This window comes from Mya arenaria, chromosome 2, assembly GCF_026914265.1.
Source record: "Mya arenaria isolate MELC-2E11 chromosome 2, ASM2691426v1".
NCBI classification, from domain to species: Eukaryota; Metazoa; Mollusca; class Bivalvia; order Myida; family Myidae; genus Mya; species Mya arenaria.
The window spans coordinates 67,577,378-67,601,568 of NC_069123.1; the positions used below are offsets into that span (position 1 = coordinate 67,577,378).

Genomic DNA, 24,191 nt, shown 5'->3' on the forward strand with positions numbered 1-24,191 from the left:
AATAAGGTCATTGGTATCAAAGATGCGAAAACATTGACTGCGCAGGTTTGTGGGCATTCATGTCTCGTGTTCCTCGTGGAAATTTACACAATGCTGCAAGTTATAATTAATTACCAATAATACAACTATATTTGATTGATCACGCGCCTGACGTCACAGGTCATGGTTCAGAATTGGTCAAAATGTCGGCAATGTTGGATAAACAAAAAAAATTGTCTACTGCGTCTACAAATACGCCGAAGTGTAAACCAGTCAAGGCGATGCTCTAAATATTGAAAAGAGATGTTATTGGCGAAAAGGGCCGTTTTTAGCGGTAAGGAACATTTATAACTCGCGATCAAATTTTTTTCTTCCGATTTTGAACCGGCCCAAACTCTGTTTGAACCGTCTATTTCGGCCGCCGGCCGGTTCTTATTGACAACCCTGGGTAACAGTCTGTAAAATAAAGTTTAAAATGAAGTAATCATTCTCAATTATTTTTTATCACTATTGATTTCTTAGCCCCTGGGCTGGTAGTCTCACACCGAGACTCAAGTCGCTGGTGAATACAGCCTCTGGGCTGGTAGTCTCACACCGAGACTCAAGTCGCTGGTGAATACAGTCCCTGGGCTGGTAGTCTCACACCGAGGTCTCACACCGAGACTCAAGTCGCTGGTGAATACAGCCCCTGGGCTGGTAGTCTCACACCGAGACTCAAGTCGCTGGTGAATACAGCCCCTGGGCTGGTAGTCTCACACCGAGACTCAAGTCGCTGGTGAATACAGCGTCTGGGCTGGTAGTCTCACACCGAGACTCAAGTCGCTGGTGAATACAGCCCCTGGGCTGGTAGTCTCACACCGAGACTCAAGTCGCTGGTGAATACAGCCCCTGGGCTGGTAGTCTCACACCGAGACTCAAGTCGCTGGTGAATACAGCCCCTGGGCTGGTAGTCTCACACCGAGACTCAAGTCGCTGGTGAATACAGCCCCTGGGCTGGTAGTCTCACACCGAGACTCAAGTCGCTGGTGAATACAGCCCCTGGGCTGGTAGTCTCACACCGAGACTCAAGTCGCTGGTGAATACAGCCCCTGGGCTGGTAGTCTCACACCGAGACTCAAGTCGCTGGTGAATACAGCCCCTGGGCTGGTAGTCTCACACCGAGACTCAAGTCGCTGGTGAATACAGCCCCTGGGCTGGTAGTCTCACACCGAGACTCTAAGTCGCTGGTGAATACAGCCCCTGGGCTGGTAGTCTCACACCGAGACTCAAGTCGCTGGTGAATACAGCCCCTGGGCTGGTAGTCTCACACTTAGACTCAAGTTGTTTGTGAATACAGCTCCTGGGCTGGTAGTCTCACACCAAGACTCAAGTCGCTGGTGAATACAGCCCCTGGGCTGGTAGTCTCACACTTAGACTCAAGTTGTTTGTGAATACAGCCCCTGGGCTGGTTGTCTCACACTTAGACTCAAGTTGTTTGTGAATACAGCCCCTGGGCTGGTTGTCTCACACTTAGACTCAAGTTGTTTGTGAATACAGCCCCTGGGCTGGTTGTCTCACACTTAGACTCAAGTTGTTTGTGAATACAGCCCCTGGGCTGGTTGTCTCACACTTAGACTCAAGTTGTTTGTGAATACAGCCCCTGGGCTGGTTGTCTCAGGCTTATGGACAAATGGTTTAAATTTCACAAACTGTCAGGTAAATTTCACAGAGGGATTGGGATGGAAGGAAAAACCAATAAATCTAATTGATTTGTTTAGAATTAAAATTCTTGATACCATAGATAATTTTTGTTCATTAATTGTTGATAATATTTATTTACACCATGGCACAGCAAATACAATACAATTTGATGAAGACTGTAAAAGATGAAAGTTTATGTATTTTATGTCTGTCAAATAACTGATGTACCTCAAATGATTAAAAAAATTATATTAATGACTTTGAAAGAATTTGTCAAAATTAACAATGCAGATGTTAATTAATGGCAAAAACTTGCTTTCACTGATTATAACTTTTAACAATAAGGAACAATTTTCGTAAAATGGTGGATGTAATAGACATTGCGATTATGTAAATTAGGAAAAAAATGGTAATATGTGGTAAAAGCATTTAAAACAGATGAGATGTACCAAATTTGTTTGATTTTTTGCAGGGACATATGTTTAAGTTGTCATTTAGCATACATCATCTGATTTCAATGAGGATTACAATAACCTAAAGTTGAAACCTGAGAAAAATTAAGAGGGTGAAGTTGTTTTTGAGGCTTGCAATAAGACATTTGTTTTGTTTGAGACATATCTAACTTAGGCGAGAGTTTTAAAAAAGATATTTTAAATATATAAATTAGTTAGTCCTTAAATCCCAGTTTTTAAATATTTAAGAAAAAAAAAATATATATACTAAGTAAATACCAACTTGGAAACATTAATGTCATCTGTTGGTGCTTGATGCTGAAAATTGGTAAGGATCGTCTGTACAGGCAAAGTGTTTTGGGTAGTTTTCAATAGTGATTAAACATTTATAGAACTGACTTTAATTTGACAAAATACAGATTGATTATTGCTTTTCCATTGATGTCAATATATCAAAATCTTTAACTAATTAAATCAAAAACTAAACTGGCACAAACTGAAAATGAATTTTAGTATTTTATTTTCCCTTCTGGTGACTGTTTTTTTGGAAAGTCTGAATACAAAAAAATGAAATTCACCTGGTTTGAAATGCAAACGGGACATGCTGTTGATTTATATTCTGCAGTTGAAAGTTGCATCTTATGAACTTCAATAACACCATTTTAATTAACATCTTCGTCATGAAAAGCAGAAATCCATAATTCACATGTGCATGATTATGAGGGCGATATTAACAATTGTCACATGACATTATAGGATGTTTTGTGATGGTTATATGTTATTATACAATGGCAAATTTAGATGAGGTATAAAAAATAATAAAATATATAATTCCCCATGTAGATACCTTGACTACCTACGCGACTACCAACAACGTCTGGCCCTGAATGTGCAGTTTAACACGGAAATACGCAACGTACGTAAGGAGGTGTGTGAGGGTGCCCCCGACGGCCATGTCTACACGATGGTAGACCAGAGGGACGTTCCGTACAAATGTGGGTTAGTATATTATATTATGACCGTTTTGTTTTATAAGTAGTAATTCTGTCTCCTCCCCTGTGTTCAAAATTATATAAGCTCAAACAGTAGTAATTTATATCTGTTTTGTGTTCACAAGTTGATCATGTTGCCACCTAAAGTGGCCATAGATACAAAATAAAGTGTACTTTGCTTGAATTAACTTGCCTATTAAGTTCAGTCTTAAATATTATTTTGGTTTATTTTGCTGTTTTTCCAAGACAAATGTTGATCGTAATGTTTCTGGTTTCTCTTTGGTCAATAAAGAGTTCCCCTGTTCTTATGTGATGTGGGTCATAAAGATAGTCTGATATACTATCTATCATTTTTAGTTATAAAGCATGGCGGAAACATTTTGGCGATAATTCCATGCCCAGTTGGTCCCAAAGTGCTTCAAAAGTTTCCTGAGTGAAATATCTTGTATCCAGTGATTAATGATCTACAAGAAATCCATCATTTCGTTCTTTAGAGGCAAAAAACATGTCAGAAACCATTAAATTCTTTACTTTCCCTTGGAGACATGTGAAATGCATTGCCAGCCCTCTGAAGACTCCTTATATGGGGCTTCATGACAAAGCAGTAATGTTTAAAATGGAGATCATGGATCATTTAAGGAAACATTCGTTTATCTCACGGCTTTAAAAAGGCAAAACTACAAAACTGAACGATTGATGTTCATTGCACTTGCTTTATTGGCAATATCTATCTTCTTTTTTTTGCTTCGCTTCCTTGGTCTCTGATCAATAAACAGAAATGAGCTCCTAGTGCAAAAATCACAGCCGTGAATGTTTGCATGGCTGTATTGCTATGGCAGTTTGTAAGCGTGCCCAAAAAATGTTTGAAGTCCAAAAAACTTAATTAACTGCTTAAATGTATATTTTAACTAATTTGCATGCTTATCATTGTAAAATGAGAATGAACTTTATTCAGATACCTAAACTGTGGACCTTATAAGTTGTTGAAAAAAAAACACAAAAAAAACATGAGCCTTTCATTTTAAAAACAATTTTATCTTTCATATGTTGCTTATATTTTCAATTGATAATCATGAAGAGTTCTAATATTCTTGGAAACTATATTGATATCCATTGCATGTTTTTCGATGCCCATTCTAGTCCCTAGATATTTCCACAAGCCCCTGCATGCAGACTGGCTGTCTAAATAACCTCCCTAAATGTTATGTTTGTTGTCCTGTAATTGATGGAAGCATGCTATTCGTGCTGATTATTCAAACAGTTTCCTATATTTATTGTCAGTTGTTAAAATCATTTATCACTTGGATGAAATGTAATGATGAAGCAAGCCTGGTATATTACTCTCAAATAATATCAAGCAACTTTCATGGGTATTACTATTAATATCTTGGAATTTCCAGCTTTTTGCAACTTTCATTTTGAATGTTTTGTATTATTTTAATGACATTAATGGCTGATAAGAGACTATGGAAATAGTATCATTTCTGAAATTGTTCTCTTATCCAATTACTGGTACTTAAAACATAATTCCTACTTTCTTTCACAGCAGATATCAAGACATTGCAAATTAAAATTAACTCTTCTATTATATGTACTTGCTTCTGTTAAGGGATGGACATTGTGAAACTTCCTCTCGACAGAGACTAGAAAGATGACATTTTTAACTTGATAATGTTAACCCGTATGCATTTTTCTGCCTTCCATGTTGTCTGACATGAGTTCCAACAATACACGACCGCAGAGACTGATCTCATTACTTTTCCTGATCAGTAAATGATGTATTGGCCCGGCTGCATTGCCCGCCTGTTTCTGCCTTCTGTATACATACTTCTATATTCTTTATAAGGAGTTGTTTGCGTTGTCAATTACGATCAAAAGAAGACCCCGTATTTCTATGGACATGCTATCTGCAGACGTTTGAATGACAGCTCAGGGTCCGGGGGTATCAGTCAGTTTAAGGAATCTGGATCTGGATTCAGCTTTGTCTGTTTGTCAAAAAAAAAGAAGAAGAGGTGTTTGTCATGGCCTTGACCGGTGCGGATGTAGTTATCATTGTGCCTGTTGTTTTAAACTGTAATATTGGACATAACTTGGAAACCAATATTCAACTTGGTCAATTTCATAATGACTATGTGCGCGTGTACCAACTGCCATTACTATGGCTGCAATATATTACCAGGTTAATACACAATTTTGAGGTTGTTAACATCAGCAGAGGCCCGCAATATGGGTAAAAGCAGGAGAACTCAGCAGGAGCCCTTGTAAGCTCTTTGGTAATTATAAAAAAAGTGTGGTAAACTGTGGCATCCATCTGTATGACATACTCAGAGGCGTCCATCTGTATGACAAACTGAGGCATCCATCTATATGACATACTGAGGCGTCCATCTGTATGACAAACTGAGGCATCCATCTGTATGACAAACTGAGGCATCCATCTGTAGGACAAACTGAGGCAGCCATCTGTATGGCAAACTGAGTCATTCATCTGTTTGACAAACTGAGGCATCCATCTGTAGGACAAACTGAGGCAGCCATCTTTATGGCATATTCTTTAAGTACTGACTTCTTATTTCAATATGTGTTTATTTATTTTTTTACCTCGTCCTTAATGCTGGTTGTACTTTTAAGTGCATCTGAAATCTTTCATGAGAAATAATTAATTTCCAATAACAGCATGTGTTTCTAGATTTATCTCTTTAGAATTGTGTTTTCTTGTTTCAGAATTAGACATGTTTAGCTATGGCATTATGAGGTATTATGCTCAGCTTTCAATGTGGGGACACACTACTGGAAATGTTTGTCATTAGCAGGAAGCTGGCAATAATAAAAATGGATGACAAAGTCAGTTTATGGGCTGTTCTCAACCCCTAGTCATGATTTATAAGACATATGACAAAATCCAGAATATTCTTTTTTACTGTTCGTCTGGAAGAAATTTATTCATCTACTGGAATAAACTTTGGCATTTATTTCTTGGAAAAAAATTGTTTATTCCTTGATAAATGATGCACTTTATCGGAATCTAATTCTGTTTTTATTGATTGAAAAAGCTTGAAGAATGAATGACAGGCATTTTCTATTTCTTTCAATGTTTAATTAACCAGAAAATGAGGGTTGTAATTCAATATAAAGACTTATATTTAGCTTGACTTTTCAAAAAATATGAGAGCTATACTAGTCAACCTGGCATCGGCACCACACCAAGGTTAAGGTTTTGCATCATAGCATAATATCATGCATCGCATTGGCATTTGAGACAGATGTTCCCATCCATCCAACCCACTTGATAAATCATGTTATATAACTCCTACATTGCAAATAATGCAAATTATGGCCCATTATTATTCAACTTAGAAATTCTGGTTAAGGTTTTGCATGTAAGCTTACTTTTCCTGGTATCTCAGCAACTATTTGATGTATTTCATTGATACTTTATACAATGGCCCTCCACCATCCAACAAAGTTATCTTATTAAGTATGATAATTAATATATTGCATGTAAGTATGTTATTCAATTTAGAAATTCTGTTTAAAAGCTGTGAACTATTGGAGCATAACATCTCTGTGTCAGCTCTTGTTGTGTATGATGTTCATGTTGTGTGATGTTTGAAGCTGGTCAATCCTAAATAACAAAGGCTTATATGGTCATCCTAACTTTGATTTTCGTTCCTTTTTGCTACCATATTAGGCTGCTAGTACCTAAAGCTACTGGGTAGGTTTGATCCTCAACTCACAAGAGCCAATGGCGTTTCCTTATTAATTCTATGGTTGGGTTAAAGTTAATTATCGAGCAACTACTGTTAACAAATCAAACTGCTTGTATATTGTGCAAAAACTAGCCTTTGATGTCTTTGTTTTAAATTTAAATTACTGTGAGTGATTTGAATTGAGAAAAATGGATAGCCTCATTTGACTAGCAGCTTAAGGTCAAGGTTGTCAGCTGCAAATGTGATGATCGACAATTAGACACACAAGAGACATGTCACCCTTTATAATATTTGTTTCAAGAAATTCGCATTGGTTATGGTAAGTCATGACAAGATATGTGTGTATCTTTGTCCCCTGAAATTACTGTAGTTATTGCCCCAATCAAGATTAAAAAAACAAAAACACAACAAGTTAACAACATCAGAGTGTTAGTTTGTTTTTGTTGTAACTAAACTTAAAACTCTAGTCATTGTCATATTAAAAAAGTCAAGTTGAGTAAGCTGTATCATTTTATTACAGTTGTTGCACTGCGCAAAATAGATGAATTTTTCAATATTTATACTGATCGGCCAAATAAACACCGGTGTTAATGAAAGAAATCCAATGTTTCCTTTGGTTTTTTGTTGATTTTGCTATCAGTTACACCCACCCTTGCAAACAAGTTTTAGTACGACTTAAGCCGTGTTGTTTAAACATTATTTTTTTAATGAAAATACAGTGAAAACATAAGTTTTTACTATGCATGTATCATCTTCAGGAATGAGGAGATTTATAAAGCAGTTTACCATCCATCTATCAGTTTAATGGGATTAAGCTCATTTTTACAGTATTTATGTTTTACGTAAGGATTGGTCTGACTGCAGCCTTTTAAAACATTTAGAATTGACAATAAAAAACCAGAGAATGTGAAACAGTATGGTGGGTGCTAATGGTGCAATGGCATGCTAGTGATTCTCATCAGTTTAAAAGCTTTGAAATATTTCGAAAATTTCTTAATGCTTTTTGATAGTATGGTTAAATCATTTGTTTTGTTTGATAGAAATTAAATCAGACCACAAAGAAGTCTGAGAGATAAGTTTTCATCCTATTATCTCAACCGATGCATTGAAGAGTTTCAAAATGAAACTTATGGTGTTATGTGGTTTTAAATTGTGCGAATTAAAAGACCACTTTATTTCAATATGTTCTTAAGATTGCAACATTTGTGTGAATTCGAAAGCAAGCCAAAGAATCTTTATAAAGCTTGGTGAGGAATAGAGGGGAATAGATAATTATAAATAATTACGCAGAAATTTACATTACCTATTTTTAGGTAATGACAGGCACCTATTGGTTACAGTTTTGGGCCACTCTTAAGATATTTTGGATTTGATTGTTATTGTCTGTGAAGAGAAATTGTAAAGAAAGTAAAATCACACTTGTCACGCCCACTGCCTTTCAACGCTTTTAGGGCTTTCATTCCTGCTTCAGTTGTATGGCAATATTACCATCTATGTCTCAAAAGTTATTTGGGTACATACATGTATCTACAACAGAAACAAAAAAAGTTACCGGTAAGCAAAAGTCTATTACACAAAAAAAGTCATATGATATTCTTTATGATTGCAGGCGGTTGATCATAGCGACAGGTATTGGTAAGCCAAACATTCCGGACATAGAAGGCATGGATTTGGTGGATGGTTACGAGGACATGTCTCTCAACAAAGATGACTATGAGGGCCAGACCGTACTAATTCTGGGTGAGTGAGATCTCAGAAGCACATTTGGTTAATAGGCCCATGTAAAGTCTGAAGGCCTAAACATTTTTACTGTTGTTTTAATATTAATACAAAGTTATCAAAATAGACAAGCCCACATTACTGTAACTTCTTAAGTCCTAAAAGAGATTTAACCAGCCTTGCATGTGCGGTATGAAACGCACAGACATGGAATGTATTGTTGAGTATACATGTTGGTGTAGTGTGTGCTTGCTGTTGGCCAGTGTTGAGTATACATGTTGGTGTAGTGTGTGCTTGCTGTTGGCCAGTGTTGAGTATACATGTTGGTGTAGTGTGTGCTTGCTGTTGGCCAGTGTTGAGTATACATGTTAGTGTAGTGTGTGCTTGCTGTTGGCCAGTGTTGAGTATACATGTTGGTGTAGTGTGTGCTTGCTGTTGGCCAGTGTTGAGTATACATGTTGGTGTAGTGTGTGCTTGCTGTTGGCCAGTGTTGAGTATACATGTTGGTGTAGTGTGTGCTTGCTGTTGGCCAGTGTTGAGTATACATGTTGGTGTAGTGTGTGCTTGCTGTTGGCCAGTGTTGAGTATACATGTTGGTGTAGTGTGTGCTTGCTGTTGGCCAGTGTTGAGTATACATGTTGGTGTAGTGTGTGCTTACTGTTGGCCAGTGTTGAGTATACATGTTGGTGTAATGTGTGCTTGCTGTTGGCCAGTGTTGAGTATACATGTTGGTGTAGTGTGTGCTTGCTGTTGGCCAGTGTTGAGTTTATTGACTTAGGAGATCAACTTCAAGAAGCATTTGAGTAAGTGTTAGCAAAGGAATGAATAACTAGGAGCCAACAGACTGGCTTTCACTTGGTTGATTCCTAGGTACATTGAGGGTTTATGCGCAAAAATTGACAAAAAACAAACACTTTTTTCTTCAAGAGTCCTGTTTTGTCCTAGAGAAAGCTACCCAGAAATCAATTACAATGTTCTCATGGTTTAGACATTGTGTACTTAAACCATATAACCATGTAATAATTTATCCATTGTTCAATTACAGAATTTTGTATTATAATATTATTATATTTAGAACATGATCAATCATATGTATCACAAAATGTGAACCATTACCAACAGTGGCACTCTTAATTACGCCTTGAAAATGATCATGAAATGTGAACCATTACCAACAGTGGCACTCTTAATTACGCCTTGAAAATGATCATGAAATGTGTACCATTACCAACAGTGGCACTCTTAATTACGCCTTGAAAATGATCATGAAATGTGTACCATTACCAACAGAGGCACTCTTGATTATGCAGTGTGATTGATCATGAAATGTGAACCATTACCAACAGAGGCACTCTTGATTATGCAGTGTGATTGATCATAAAGTGTGTATCATTACCAACAGAGGCACTCTTGATTATGCAGTGTGATTGATCATGAAGTGTGTACCATTACCAACAGAGGCACTCTTGATTATGCAGTGTGATTGATCATGAAGTGTGTATCATTACCAACAGAGGCACTCTTGATTATGCAGTGTGATTGATCATAAAGTGTGTACCATTACCAACAGGCACTCTTGATTATGCAGTGTGATTGATCATGAAATATGTACCATTACCAACAGAGGCACTCTTGATTATGCAGTGTGATTGATCATGAAATGTGTACCATTACCAACAGAGGCACTCTTGATTATGCAGTGTGATTGATCATGAAATATGTACCATTACCAACAGAGGCACTCTTGATTATGCAGTGTGATTGATCATGAAGTGTGTACCATTACCAACAGAGGCAATCTTGATTATGCAGTGTGATTGATCATGAAGTGTGTATCATTACCAACAGAGGCACTCTTGATTATGCAGTGTGATTGATCATAAAGTGTGTACCATTACCAACAGGCACTCTTGATTATGCAGTGTGATTGATCATGAAATATGTACCATTACCAACAGAGGCACTCTTGATTATGCAGTGTGATTGATCATGAAATGTGTACCATTACCAACAGAGGCACTCTTGATTATGCAGTGTGATTGATCATGAAATATGTACCATTACCAACAGAGGCACTCTTGATTATGCAGTGTGATTGATCATGAAATATGTACCATTACCAACAGAGGCACTCTTGATTATGCAGTGTGATTAATCATGAAATGTGAACCATTACCAACAGAGGCACTCTTGATTATGCAGTGTGATTGATCATGAAGTGTGTACCATTACCAACAGAGGCACTCTTGATTACGCACTGTGATTGATCATAAAATGTGTACCATTACCAACAGAGGCACTCTTGATTATGCAGTGTGATTAATCATGAAATGTGAACCATTACCAACAGAGGCACTCTTGATTATGCAGTGTGATTGATCATGAAGTGTGTACCGTTACCAACAGAGGCACTCTTGATTATGCAGTGTGATTGATCATAAAGTGTGTACCATTACCAACAGAGGCAATCTTGATTATGCAGTGTGATTGATCATGAAATGTGTACCATTACCAACAGAGGCACTCTTGATTATGCAGTGTGATTGATCATGAAATATGTACCATTACCAACAGAGGCACTCTTGATTATGCAGTGTGATTGATCATGAAATGTGTACCATTACCAACAGAGGCACTCTTGATTATGCAGTGTGATTGATCATGAAATATGTACCATTACCAACAGAGGCACTCTTGATTATGCAGTGTGATTGATCATGAAATATGTACCATTACCAACAGAGGCACTCTTGATTATGCAGTGTGATTAATCATGAAATGTGAACCATTACCAACAGAGGCACCCTTGATTATGCAGTGTGATTGATCATGAAGTGTGTACCATTACCAACAGAGGCACTCTTGATTACGCACTGTGATTGATCATAAAATGTGTACCATTACCAACAGAGGCACTCTTGATTATGCAGTGTGATTAATCATGAAATGTGAACCATTACCAACAGAGGCACTCTTGATTATGCAGTGTGATTGATCATGAAGTGTGTACCGTTACCAACAGAGGCACTCTTGATTATGCAGTGTGATTGATCATAAAGTGTGTACCATTACCAACAGAGGCAATCTTGATTATGCAGTGTGATTGATCATGAAATGTGTACCATTACCAACAGAGGCACTCTTGATTATGCAGTGTGATTGATCATGAAATATGTACCATTACCAACAGAGGCACTCTTGATTATGCAGTGTGATTGATCATGAAATGTGTACCATTACCAACAGAGGCACTCTTGATTATGCAGTGTGATTGATCATGAAGTGTGTACCATATCAACAGAGGCACTCTTGATTACGCACTGTGATTGATCATGAAATTAGTACCATACCAACAGAGGCACTCTTGATTACGCACTGTGATTGATCATGAAATGAGTACCATTTCCAACAGAGGCACTCTTGATTATGCACTGTGATTGATCATAAAATGTGTACCATTACCAACAGAGGCACTCTTGATTATGCACTGTGATTTACCATGAAATGTGTACCATTTCCATCAGAGATTATGCACCTCATGCTTAGTCATAGATTGTCTTTTTAATGCCTTTTGAATTATTGGAAAATTATGAATTATGAATACTTCTTTGTTTTATTACATGTATCAGGAACTAGGAGAAATGTTTATGATTTAATTACAGGTCGAGGTAACTCTGCGTTTGAGACAGCCACCCACATCTACGGATCTACGAACCTTATCCACATGATTGCCCGTTCTCGTGTCCGTCTCTCCTGGGCCACACATTATGTTGGGGATCTAAGGTACAAGTGTTTTTAATTCATGTAGTCATGATACTAGGCAATTTCACTGATAATTTCATGTTTTGGATTGTCTAGATATTGTTAGAACCTTGGTGTCAAACAGCAAGTCCCAAAGTGGGGCTGAAGTATTGGTTGCGCTATGCCTCCTTAGTGTGACTAAGACATATGGATATGCATTGGCGTCATCTCTTACTGCTATGCCCCTTGAATGACTGAGACAAATGGATACACATTGGCATTATCTCTTACTGATGAACAGTATCTAGATCAACTGAATGACATGTTACGAAATTTGAACTAATTAAACAGCTGGGACTGTTTCTATAATGATCTAGGTTTATTTTGTCATAAATTGAAAGCATCTTAGTGTCATGGTTACATTATTTGCTTCATATTTGTGAAAATTGAAATTAAGTAAGCAATAAAAATCAACAAAAGTAAGGAAATACAAAAAAAAAATGTATTGCCATTGGTGATGTTTATACATTTCAAGATTAGTTGACTGAGTTCGTCTATTAATATGAAATATTTTAAGTTTAACAGGCCTATGTATCATATTTCATTTATCCAAATGTCTTGCTTAAACTTGATTTTATAAAGGACAAAATAGTTTGCCATGATTACCTGTAAGATAATTTCATTTAAAAGTCTCAAGTTTCTAAAAAAAATGAAGGGTACTATGTAATTTATCCCCCCCCCCCAAAAAAAAAATAGTATCCTGTTATTTATACATATATAAGGAAAACATTTGGGCTTAATTACCTTATTCTTCCACTCAGATATCAACTTGAGAAAAATAATTAGTGTCACCTGTGCATGAGAGAATTATAAGAAAATATATATCATTAAATCTGTTAGAGCATGACAAAAAAAAATTAAAAAAAATTAAGCTTCATATTATTTTATGAGGCATCAGTGAGTTTCTGATTGAAAATGTTTTCATGCATGTATAGCGTATTTACAGCTCTCTGATCCTGGAACAATTGAACCAATTTTCAGTAAAACTGCAGGTTTTATTCAACAATGGAGACTGTGACAGATTTAATGCCTCTCCCAGCTGGATAATAATTGGCCACTTAAAAAATATGAGCTGCTTGATTATTGTAGAGGAAATTCCTGGCAATTAGTATTTATTGCTATTTTAATGTCAAATATCTTTTATGTTATTGTTTGAGATAATAATTTGCAAATATAAGGCAGAAACTCTCAGAACGTACTAGGCTTGCCCGTGTTTTCATATAGTTCATCGCATGTTTTTTACATTGAGATCTAAAAAATGACTTCATTTAAAAGTATAATCACGTGTACTAATATCAAAAAGTAACTAAAATTCTTTAGAATATTGTATAACAATATAAGGATAAAATGACTAGTTTCATGCAAAAAATGATGTTCCAACAAACGACATTTTTCTGAATCATTTTTTCCTCATAAGGAATTAATATCTTTTGCAGAAATTAACTTTTAATACTGGAATTTGTATCCACAAGTTTCTTGGCCATCTTTGAAGTATCTACAGGGTATTTCTATAGATATTCATTTGTATATAAAATAATTAGTTTCCAGTAATAGACCAGCTCATTCCAACTTGTTTAAGAGAAATCAAAATCCAGGAACGGTGGATATTGTTGTTGCATCTGAACATAGAGAACATTACTTCCATATTTTAAATTGAACTCAGAATACAGCTTATCCCCTTTCATTCTAGCTATATTAGGCTTGTAATTGGAAATATATCTTTTGTTGCATTCCCTAGCTTTCTTATACAACAATACACTTCTTTATGTCTGGCGTGTAGCCATGAATTGCCATCTTCTGCTTTATACAAAATGCCGCTGGTGCTATAAAATCACATCTTTTGCACGCACTCAAATATGGTTAATAGTCCTGTGGGTATTGATAATCATTTTAACCTTTTGTGGGATATGGAGTAATAGGTTCAGAATAACATGCTTGTTACTAAAATTGTAGATTTACCACAGAGGACTATTCATATTTCATGAATTAAAAAAAGTAACGATAGTTGTCAGTGATAGCGGCAGCATGAAAAATCTTCAAAGATTGGCCATAATTAAAATCACTTAAGTTATTCACACGAAACTTACTACACATTATTATGTATTAATGACAATATGTGTCCGTTAATGTGTAACATCGCCGTTAACTCTATCTTAACTTAAATGCTTGCTGAGTTATACCCTCGTATGTGTAACAAGGCCCTTAACTCTAGCTTAACTTAAATGCTTGCTGAGTTATACCCTCATATATGTAACAAGGCCCTTAACTCTGAGTTATACCCTCATATATGTAACAAGTCCCTTAACTCTGAGTTATACCCTCATATATGTAACAAGGCCCTTAACTCTGAGTTATACCCTCATATATGTAACAAGGCCCTTAACTCTGAGTTATACCCTCATATGTAACAAGGCCCTTAACTCTGAGTTATACCCTCATATATGTAACAAGGCCCTTAACTCTGAGTTATACCCTCATATATGTAACAAGACCCTTTATTCTGAGTTATACCCTCATATTTTTAACAAGGCCCTTATTTCTGAGTTATACCCTCATATATGTAACAAGGCCCTTAACTTTGAGTTATACCCTCATATATGTAACAAGGCCCTTTATTCTGAGTTATACCAACCCTCATATTTGTAACAAGGCCCTTTATTATGAGTTATTCCCTCATATTTGTAGCAAGGCCCTTAACTCTGAGTTATATCCTCATATTTGTAACGAGGCCCTTTATTCTGAGTTATACCAACCCTCTTTATTCTGAGTTATACCCTCATATTTGTAACAAGGCCCTTTATTCTGAGTTATACCAACCCTCATATTTGTAACAAGGCCCTTTATTCTGAGTTATACCCTCATATTTGTAGCAAGGCCCTTAACTCTGAGTTATACCCTCATATTTGTAACGAGGCCCTTTATTATGAGTTATACCCTCATATTTGTAACGAGGCCCTTTATTATGAGTTATACCCTCATATTTGTAACGAGGCCCTTTATTATGAGTTATACCCTCATATTTGTAGCAAGGCCCTTAACTCTGAGTTATACCCTCATATTTGTAACAAGGCCCTTTATTATGAGTTATACCCTCATATTTGTAGCAAGGCCCTTAACTCTGAGTTATACCCTCATATTTGTAATGAGGCCCTTTATTCTGAGTTATACCAACCCTCATATTTGTAACAAGGCCCTTTATTCTGAGTTATACCCTCATATTTGTAGCAAGGCCCTTAACTCTGAGTTATACCCTCTTATTTGTAACAAGGCATTTAACTCTGAGTTATACCCTCATATATGTAACAAGTCCCTTAACCCTAGCTTAACTTAAATGTTAAGTTATAGCTATTGAACAAGTGAGAAAAATGGATCTGGAGGGGTGTCAGCTGGCAGTGCCCTTGTTTAACTTTATTGATGGGGATAAAATATTTTTATAGAATAGCATAATCACCCCTGGAGTTAAAATCATGCACTGGTTATAAAATCAGGACGCAGAGTTATGTTGTGTTAAAATAGTAACAGAAAAACAGTGAGATCTGTATTGATGTTTATACCACAAGAAAAATGACTACAATTATTAGGCATGATTTAGATTGGATGATTTAGTCCCAAGCTAAAATTATCCTTTGATCTTTAACAGAACCAGAGACAAAAGTCTGAGAGGCAACCAAAGTTATCTAATAAAGCTATCATTTAATGGTCATCAATATCAGGAATTGTTTTATTTTTTCTTATTACGACATGCTATTTGAAGGATGGCACTGTCACTTCCAGTTACACGCAGTTGTTAACGTTGGCTGGAAGTGGTAGTTAAGCGATAGTTTTCAAATGGGGCTTGAATTATTGTGAAAAGATCAACAGAAATTCTAGCCTAGCTTAATATTGTCTCAGATGAGCTCATTATTTGCCATTCATTTTAATGAGGGTTGTGTGCTTGGTCAATAAATAATTTTTATCATTAAATTTTAGTCTTTAATAACCATTCCTGCTCACTTGGTAAGTTGTAAAAAGGTCTATATCCATAAAAAGAGACTTCATTCATTTATCCCTTATTATAAGCTTATTTATTGTTCGTCTGATCTTATCAACACAAATTTAACACCACTCGAATATCCCAGTATAATGCTTTACACACGAAGCACCACAACTAGGAATCCCTGTATAATGCTTCACATCTGATGCACCACAACTAGGAATCCCAGTATAATGCTGCACACACAACGCACCACAACTAGGAATCCCAGTATAATGCTGCACATATGATGCACCACAACTAGGAATCCACTTATTATTCTTTACACACGATGCACCACAACTAGGAATCCCAGTATAATGCTTCACATATGATGCACCGCTACTTAGAATCCATGTATTATGCTTTACACACAATGCACCACAACCAGGAATCCCATTATGATGCTTCACATATGATGCACCGCTACTTGGAATCCATGTATTATGCTTTACACACAATGCACCACAACTAGGAATCCCATTATGATGCTTCACATATGATGCACCGCTACTTGGAATCCATGTATTATGCTTCACACATGATGCACCACAACCAGGAATCCCAGTATAATGCTTCACATATGATGCACCGCTACTTAGAATCCATGTATTATGCTTTACACACAATGCACCACAACCAGGAATCCCATTATGATGCTTCACATATGATGCACCGCTACTTGGAATCCATGTATTATGCTTTACACACAATGCACCACAACTAGGAATCCCATTATGATGCTTCACATATGATGCACCGCTACTTGGAATCCATGTATTATGCTTTACACCCAATGCACCACAACCAGGAATCCCAGTATAATGCTTCACATATGATGCACCGCTACTTGAAATCCATGTATTATGCTTCACACATGATGCACCACAACCAGGAATCCCAGGATGATGCTTCAAATATGATGCACCACAACTAGGGACAAATATATAGCTTGACATAGAAGACTGAGCATTATTTGGTTTTTCATAGCTCACTCCTAAAGTTCCAATTTATTACAATTATTTTCTTGCCATGTCAAAAATGCAACACCAAACTAATCTGAACTGTTTCTTCTATGCTGTATTTCAGGGCCATCAACAATGAGCTGCTGGACACTTATCAGCTTAAGTCCCTGGATGGTGTCCTGGAAGCCTCTCTCAGCGAAGTCGCGATTGTGAAGGACGCAGATGGGAAACTCGCCCTGAAAATCGTTGATAGCGGCCCTGAGGAGGAGTCAGAGGACACCTTCGATAACTTTGCCATGCGGGAGCCTTATGACAGAATCATCAGATGCCTTGGTTTTACTTTTGATAACAGTATTTTTAACGAGTAAGTAGGAACATGATTTGTATGTGTTTAAAGCTTTAGAAGTAATATTATTATGTTTACACATTTGTGACACAGAGAACGTTTTTGACATGTTTTTTTATTTGACAAATGGATTAAATGTTTGTCACATTTTCCTCATAAAATTTATCTAAAAATGTTTTAACCAAACCATAGGAAAGAACTAACAGCTGAATAAGAATTTAGAAATATTTAGTTTACTTTTGTGAAAAAATATATCTATAAGAGAGCTAGAGCCTTTGTTTTAAACAGATAAGTTCTACCTTCATTATTAAATTTCATTTAGACATTATGATAAAATGTTTGTGATGAAAGTAGAATAATTTTATAACAGGGTTAATACACTGAAATCATTAATTTGCCTTTGAGCTTCTAATATCAGAATGAAATTAATTACAAAAAATGTGAGTAATAATAGTGTTTATTTGTCGGGAAATGAATGATAAGCCGGAGGTAATTTTTTTCCCTGTGACAGGCGGTTACATCGCTACTTGAACTTTTTGCAGTAATCATAATTGTATCACAAAGCTTAATTTTTTGTTGGTATGATATATGTTAAGATCTGTCACTATTATTCATAGAAAACTTAACATATAAAACTGTATGTTGCCTTTTATTTTTTTGATATTAATTCATTATCATCAAAACTACCAATAATATGCATTTTGCATTCTGACCTTGTTTGCCTTATTTCCAATACTTATCAGGAAATAAATTTTTAAAAAATCAATCATTTCAAAGGATAGATAAAATGCGAATTTTCTGTTTTAAAATATGTTTTGTTTAACATTTCTGATTACCATCACATTAATGAACGGTAATGCTATATTGTAAAGCAGTCATTTGAGTGAGACTTTTGAATCAAAAAGCCCGGAGTTGTACAGCACTACTTGGTAACAGAAAATTCAATTAATCCTGGCTATGTAAAATTTATGGTAACAAGAGCCTTGCAAACCTCATCCTGGTGTAGGGCTTTCAGTCTTGTGCTTATTTTGTACCAATGTTGGAACTATTACTTTTATCAGAACAATGAAGATAAGCTTTCCGAAGGGCCGAGCAAAGAAGTATCCGTCCATCAACCACAACTATGAGTCAGTGGACCACACTGGCATGTTTGTCGCTGGAACAGCATCACACTCCCTTGACTTCCGCAAGTCAGCAGGAGGGTTTATTCATGGATTCAGATATTCTGGTACCAAAATCTTTTTAAAAAAATTAATTTGCTGTAGATAATATATAAAATGTAATATGCTAAAATTTCAAGTTGAATATTTTAGTGTTAGGATGTTGTTTTTTTCATTTTGATAGCATTCATGTATTAAACGTACAGTCAAATATGGCAGTACCATAAACCACCACTAAATGAGAGCTGGTAATCATAAAATATCCTAAGCCATTTCTAAACTTAAGTTTATCAATGGACATTTGATATGATAACTTAATAATATCTTGAATACTCCATTTTCATTAATTTTATTAAATATGTATGCTTTTATTTAAAAAAAACTTTTATACTTTCTTTTAATTTGACTATGAAAACTAAGAAATGTTTCTATGTTAAGAAATGACTTAAGATGTTTTATGGATACTGGCTTTGGGATTGATGTTTGACGATTTGACTTGTAATATTCTTTAAAGTTTCAAAGTGTGTAGAGGGAGAGATGATTTATGTTGAATTCTCAGCTGATTGTATATTGCCTAACCGTGTGTTGCAGCACGTGCCTTACACAGGTTGCTGGAGTGGCGTTACCATGGTAATGCATGGCCTTCAACGACAGTGCCACACCAACAGCTCCTGACCCACATACTCAAGCGTATCAATGAAGCCTCAGGAATCTACCAGATGTTCTCTGTGCTTGGAGATGTCATCATCCTCGGGTAAACAGTATATCTATATATTTCAGCTCAAATTTAAAGACAGATTATAATATCTGGAGCAGTGCTGGTGTCCTTTTTGAGAAGCCTTGAGATTTGTTCCCTGGTGGGGCTAAAACCCATGACCTTTTTAGGTGAAAGGCAGACCCCTATACCAAAAGATGTCTCTTTTCTTCTGGAAATTGTTTGAAACATATCTACAGTTGTTAAATAATCCAGCCCTGAGGTTGTTGGGAGTACTCTGTATTTCTGTATGTTATCTTAAATGAAAATTAAATTAAATGTTTGCTTTGTATAAGGAAAGTACAGTAAGATTTACAGGTACGTATTCACAAAAGCTCTTGATTTATAATTCTAATACCCCTCAATAAAATGTGTGTATGTGAAGTATATTAAAAACTTGTATAGTCTTTTTTTTCAGTTAAACAGATGTTATTCTGTTTACTTATACCAAGAGCTTGGAAAGAAATACAGAAATAACCTTGATAGAACAATGAAAGCTAAAGCCCAAGCTGATGTTGCTCTTTGTTACAGAAATGAAACATACACATACCTGGAAGAATTCCCTATCAACTTGGTCCACAATTTGTATGAGATGTCGGGCCATAAAGGAAGCAAAATAATTGTCCTCAACCTTCAATACGGGCCAAACTTCTCCGGGCCGGGCAACGATATATTCCGATTGGACAGGGCAACAGGAGACCCCTCGGATGCTCACAAGTCAAACTTCCTACATCCAGCTTTCTACTATTATGAGAAATTGCCCACTGGTGAGTCTTACAGAGGACTTCATTATAGTTTATTTGTATTATTTTTGTATTTTTTATATTTAATTTGTAGGCTGTCTTACAGCTTAAAGATAGAAACCACTTTTAAGCTGAGTCTTACTCCAACGTCACAGTCAAAGTAATGATTGTGTAAAATACATGTAATTAGTAACCATCATAATTTTTTCAATATCTGGATGAAACGTCTGTTAAGAATTGGTCGGCTCTTTCTGTTAGTGCCAATAATTGCAACATTTTTGGGAAACGTTTGATGTCAAGCTGATACTGATCTATTCTACATCTATCGTTGTACTGTTTTAAAAATCATTCATCACAGATTTCATGTACCTATTATAGAATGATCTCGATTTAGTTTTAATATATCATATTCTACTGTTTTCTTAAAGCAGATGTGTTCGAAATTTTATTGTCTGGGAAACTGGCTTCTGATATAAAGAATGATATATTTAGATCATTCATTTTATAGTGCCTAAGTCACCATCCCTGTCTTTGATATCAAAACACTGAGTTTTGCAATGTTGGCTTATTTTCCTGTAAGCGTTCAATACCTCAGTCTCTTTAGGGTTGGCTGTGATGCTTACCTCTTAGCTTTGTAACTTATGGTGCTATAATGACCCTGATTGGCACTGAATACTGATAGTTCTATTAAGTAATGCCTTTAAGAAGATAGTTTACCTATTCTTTTTATCAATAATATATATACATGTTGAGGATTTTCATTTGAATAAACTCTCCTTGGATTATTAATTTACTTTAAAAAAATATGCTATAAAATCTTATTTTTTCTAAATTTGTTTTTAGATTTTCTATAAAACGCTAAAGATTCTTTACAATAAGATATCTGAGTATTTATAATACATCTTGATAGCTCTATTGTCAGTGATTACATCACATCATGCTCTTTATTACAATTTAACCACATTAATATCTTAAGGCAACAATTGTTAACTGAAGTTATAATTATAAGATTGGCCTGTGGATATGGTCATGTTATACTAATTATTATTTGGTAGTAACAGAATTTAATTTCAAGTGGTAATTCTAGAATGGAGCATTGGTCTGTGAAACACAAATTTGCAATGTCTTCTGCGGAGATTTTCATATTTGCATATTTCAAAGAGAAGACAACTTCACTGTGCGCTGCAGAGGGAGCGCCAGTGTTCATCTGGTATTAAAGGGGCACTATTGTTAAGCCTCACTATATGACTTGCTATAAATATGTCTTTTGTCTGAATATTTTATATAATTTGAACATTTTTTGAGTAATGGCCAAGGTTAAAACATTTGCATGAGGCTGCCATTGACATCGGCACTCTGCAAGACGATGAGAATAACTTTTTTTAAATACAAGAACAGACTAGCTAAAATTGATGTGAATACTATTGTCAAAGTGGAAGCATCCTAAATTGTATGTGATGGAATTTTCCTGTAATTAAAAGCCTTTACCTTTCCTGACAAATTCAGTTGATGGAATTTCTTTAAACAGTCTCTTGAGGACGCGAAAATCTTCCTTGAAACCATGTAAATACTGAAGAAAATTGTTTTTCTCATGTTGAGGAGATCGAATAGCCAAATTTTGGAGAAACCAATTTTCTTTGAGAAATAATGTGATCCTGTTTTTACTAAATTTCTGTATCCCAAGGGACCTGATTTTGATGAGCTCCTCTGATCACTAAGTGAAACATTAGTGTACAAGACAGTCCCGACATTGCTGATAATAGGATGAGACACATTATTGAGATCTAATTTACTAAAGCGTCTCTAGATAGTTGATTTTAGATTACCATGTCTGTTTGCAACATTTTGATAATTGTAGGAAAATAGCATGTAAGGTCAGATGCTTGATCGGATGATTTACATTAGATAGTTGTAATTTGTATTATTTAAATTTTTCTTATTTTAAAAAAATCAGAAAACAAGGATGGTTACTGGATTAAAGTAAAAAAAGTTTGAAACTACAAATCTACTAGAATATTCTAGAGCTTGGTACATGAAAGTGGGAATGGCCATTGTTTTAATTGCTTGGAAAATAAAGTAATGGATGTTTAATTGAATTGTTCAGTGTTGGCTTAATATTCCTTGAAAACTTCTGTGTATTTCTGAACATTTCTCTGTATTGATTATCAAGTCGCCTTAACTTATATGCCATTTAATAACTTGTCTGGCCTCACTAATTGTGTTAAATTGAGATGGATTGCATGGAATTAAATGAAACGTTTCAATTAGTGACCAATATTCCAGATATCACATGCTCTAATGAAAGAAAATGCATATGTCCAACCCTCATACAAAATGTCTGATTATATTAGGCCTGCTAAGTGATATATCATATGAGATTTCTGCCAGTCAGCTACATCATGGATTTCTGGCTACCATTTAAATGAAGAAAAGAAACTCTTAAGTTCTCAATTATTGTTATTTTGATAGATTCATGCGTTCATGAGTTTTTTTTACTGAAATGCATATATACTTTTTTACTACAATTTTGTTTCATTTAATATAAATTATTTATGAACAATCAAAACAAATAGCACTTAAAAAAATATGGGGTTGTTTATTTTGAATGGAATTGCTGATAACCCTCACACTTGTTCTTGTGTGGGTCAAAGAAGGTTCAAGAATGGTCTTCACTTATTCATTAGTTGTAATAAAGTGGAACTTCAACCTTAGAGTCATTAGAAAATACAAAGAAAAGGAGCTATCTGGTTCTTAAATTACCTTTTTCTTTCTTGACAATAAACTTGTGCCTGTATCAATATATATTTAATAAGTTGTATAAACTAGAGAATTATATATTCCGTGGGCAGGTTTATCTACTGATTTCATGACCTGACCCCAGTTCATGGTCAATTCTAGTATTTCTTAATCCGGTACATTATTTCATGGATCTGTTCTTTATTTCTGTCATGTTCTTTATTTTATGGTCATGGTCTTTATTTTATGATCTTGTCCTTTTTCCCCACTATCCTGTTCTTTATTTCATGATAATATTGTCCTTTTCCCACTTTCCTGTCCTTTATTTGATGATCTTGCTCTATTTCTCATTATTCTGTCCTCTATTTGATGATCTTGCTCTATTTCTCATTATCCTGTCCTTAATTTGATGACCTTGCCCCCTTTTTCTCATCATCCTTTATTTGATGATTTTGTCTTTTATCTCACTAACCCATTCTTTATTTGATGATCTTGCCCCCTTTATCTATCCTGACCTTTACTTTAACCATTATATATTTTACAACGATTGTGAAGGAAGCTATGATAACTTATACTAAGTCACTCTCGTTGGCACGATGTTATGCAAGAGTGTGGTCTTGTGATGTGGGGGAAACCGGAGTACCCAGAGAAAACCCACTTGTCCGGCTTGGTGACCACTAACCAAACTCACATGCGCCCAGGTCGGGAATCGAACCCGGGTCGCCTTGGTGAAAAGCGAGTGCGCTAACCACTGCGCTAACCGGACAACCTGTATCCTGACCTTTATTTGATGATCTTGCTCTATTTCTCATTATCCTGTCCTCTATTTGATGATCTTGCTCTGCTTCTCATTATCCTGCTCATTATCCTGTCCTCTATTTGATGATCTTGCTCTGCTTTTCATTATCCGGCTCACTATCCTGTCCTCTATTTGATGATCTTGCTCTGCTTCTCATTATCCTGCTCACTATCCTGTCCTTTATTTGATGATCTTGCTCTGCTTCTCATTATCCTGCTCACTATCCTGTCCTTTATTTGATGATCTTGCTCTGCTTCTTATTATCCTGCTCACTATCCTATCCTCTAGTTGATGATCTTGCTCTGCTTCTCATTATCCTGCTCACTATCCTGACCTTTATTTG

The 24,191-nt window shown here is 35.7% G+C and overlaps 1 protein-coding gene across 3 annotated transcripts in view; it reads left to right on the forward strand.

Annotated features, from left to right (window-relative positions):
- Positions 1–24,191, forward strand: part of LOC128211402 (FAD-dependent oxidoreductase domain-containing protein 2-like) — a 50,392-nt gene that overhangs the window by 23,332 nt on the left and 2,869 nt on the right. For all 3 annotated transcript variants that reach the window (XM_052916164.1, XM_052916156.1, XM_052916175.1), the window contains exons 4-10: positions 2,955–3,110; positions 8,423–8,553; positions 12,195–12,315; positions 17,435–17,674; positions 18,718–18,884; positions 19,408–19,570; positions 20,102–20,337. In XM_052916164.1, coding sequence (XP_052772124.1) covers positions 2,955–3,110; positions 8,423–8,553; positions 12,195–12,315; positions 17,435–17,674; positions 18,718–18,884; positions 19,408–19,570; positions 20,102–20,337 — 1,214 coding nt within the window. The remainder of the gene's footprint in view (positions 1–2,954; positions 3,111–8,422; positions 8,554–12,194; positions 12,316–17,434; positions 17,675–18,717; positions 18,885–19,407; positions 19,571–20,101; positions 20,338–24,191) is intronic.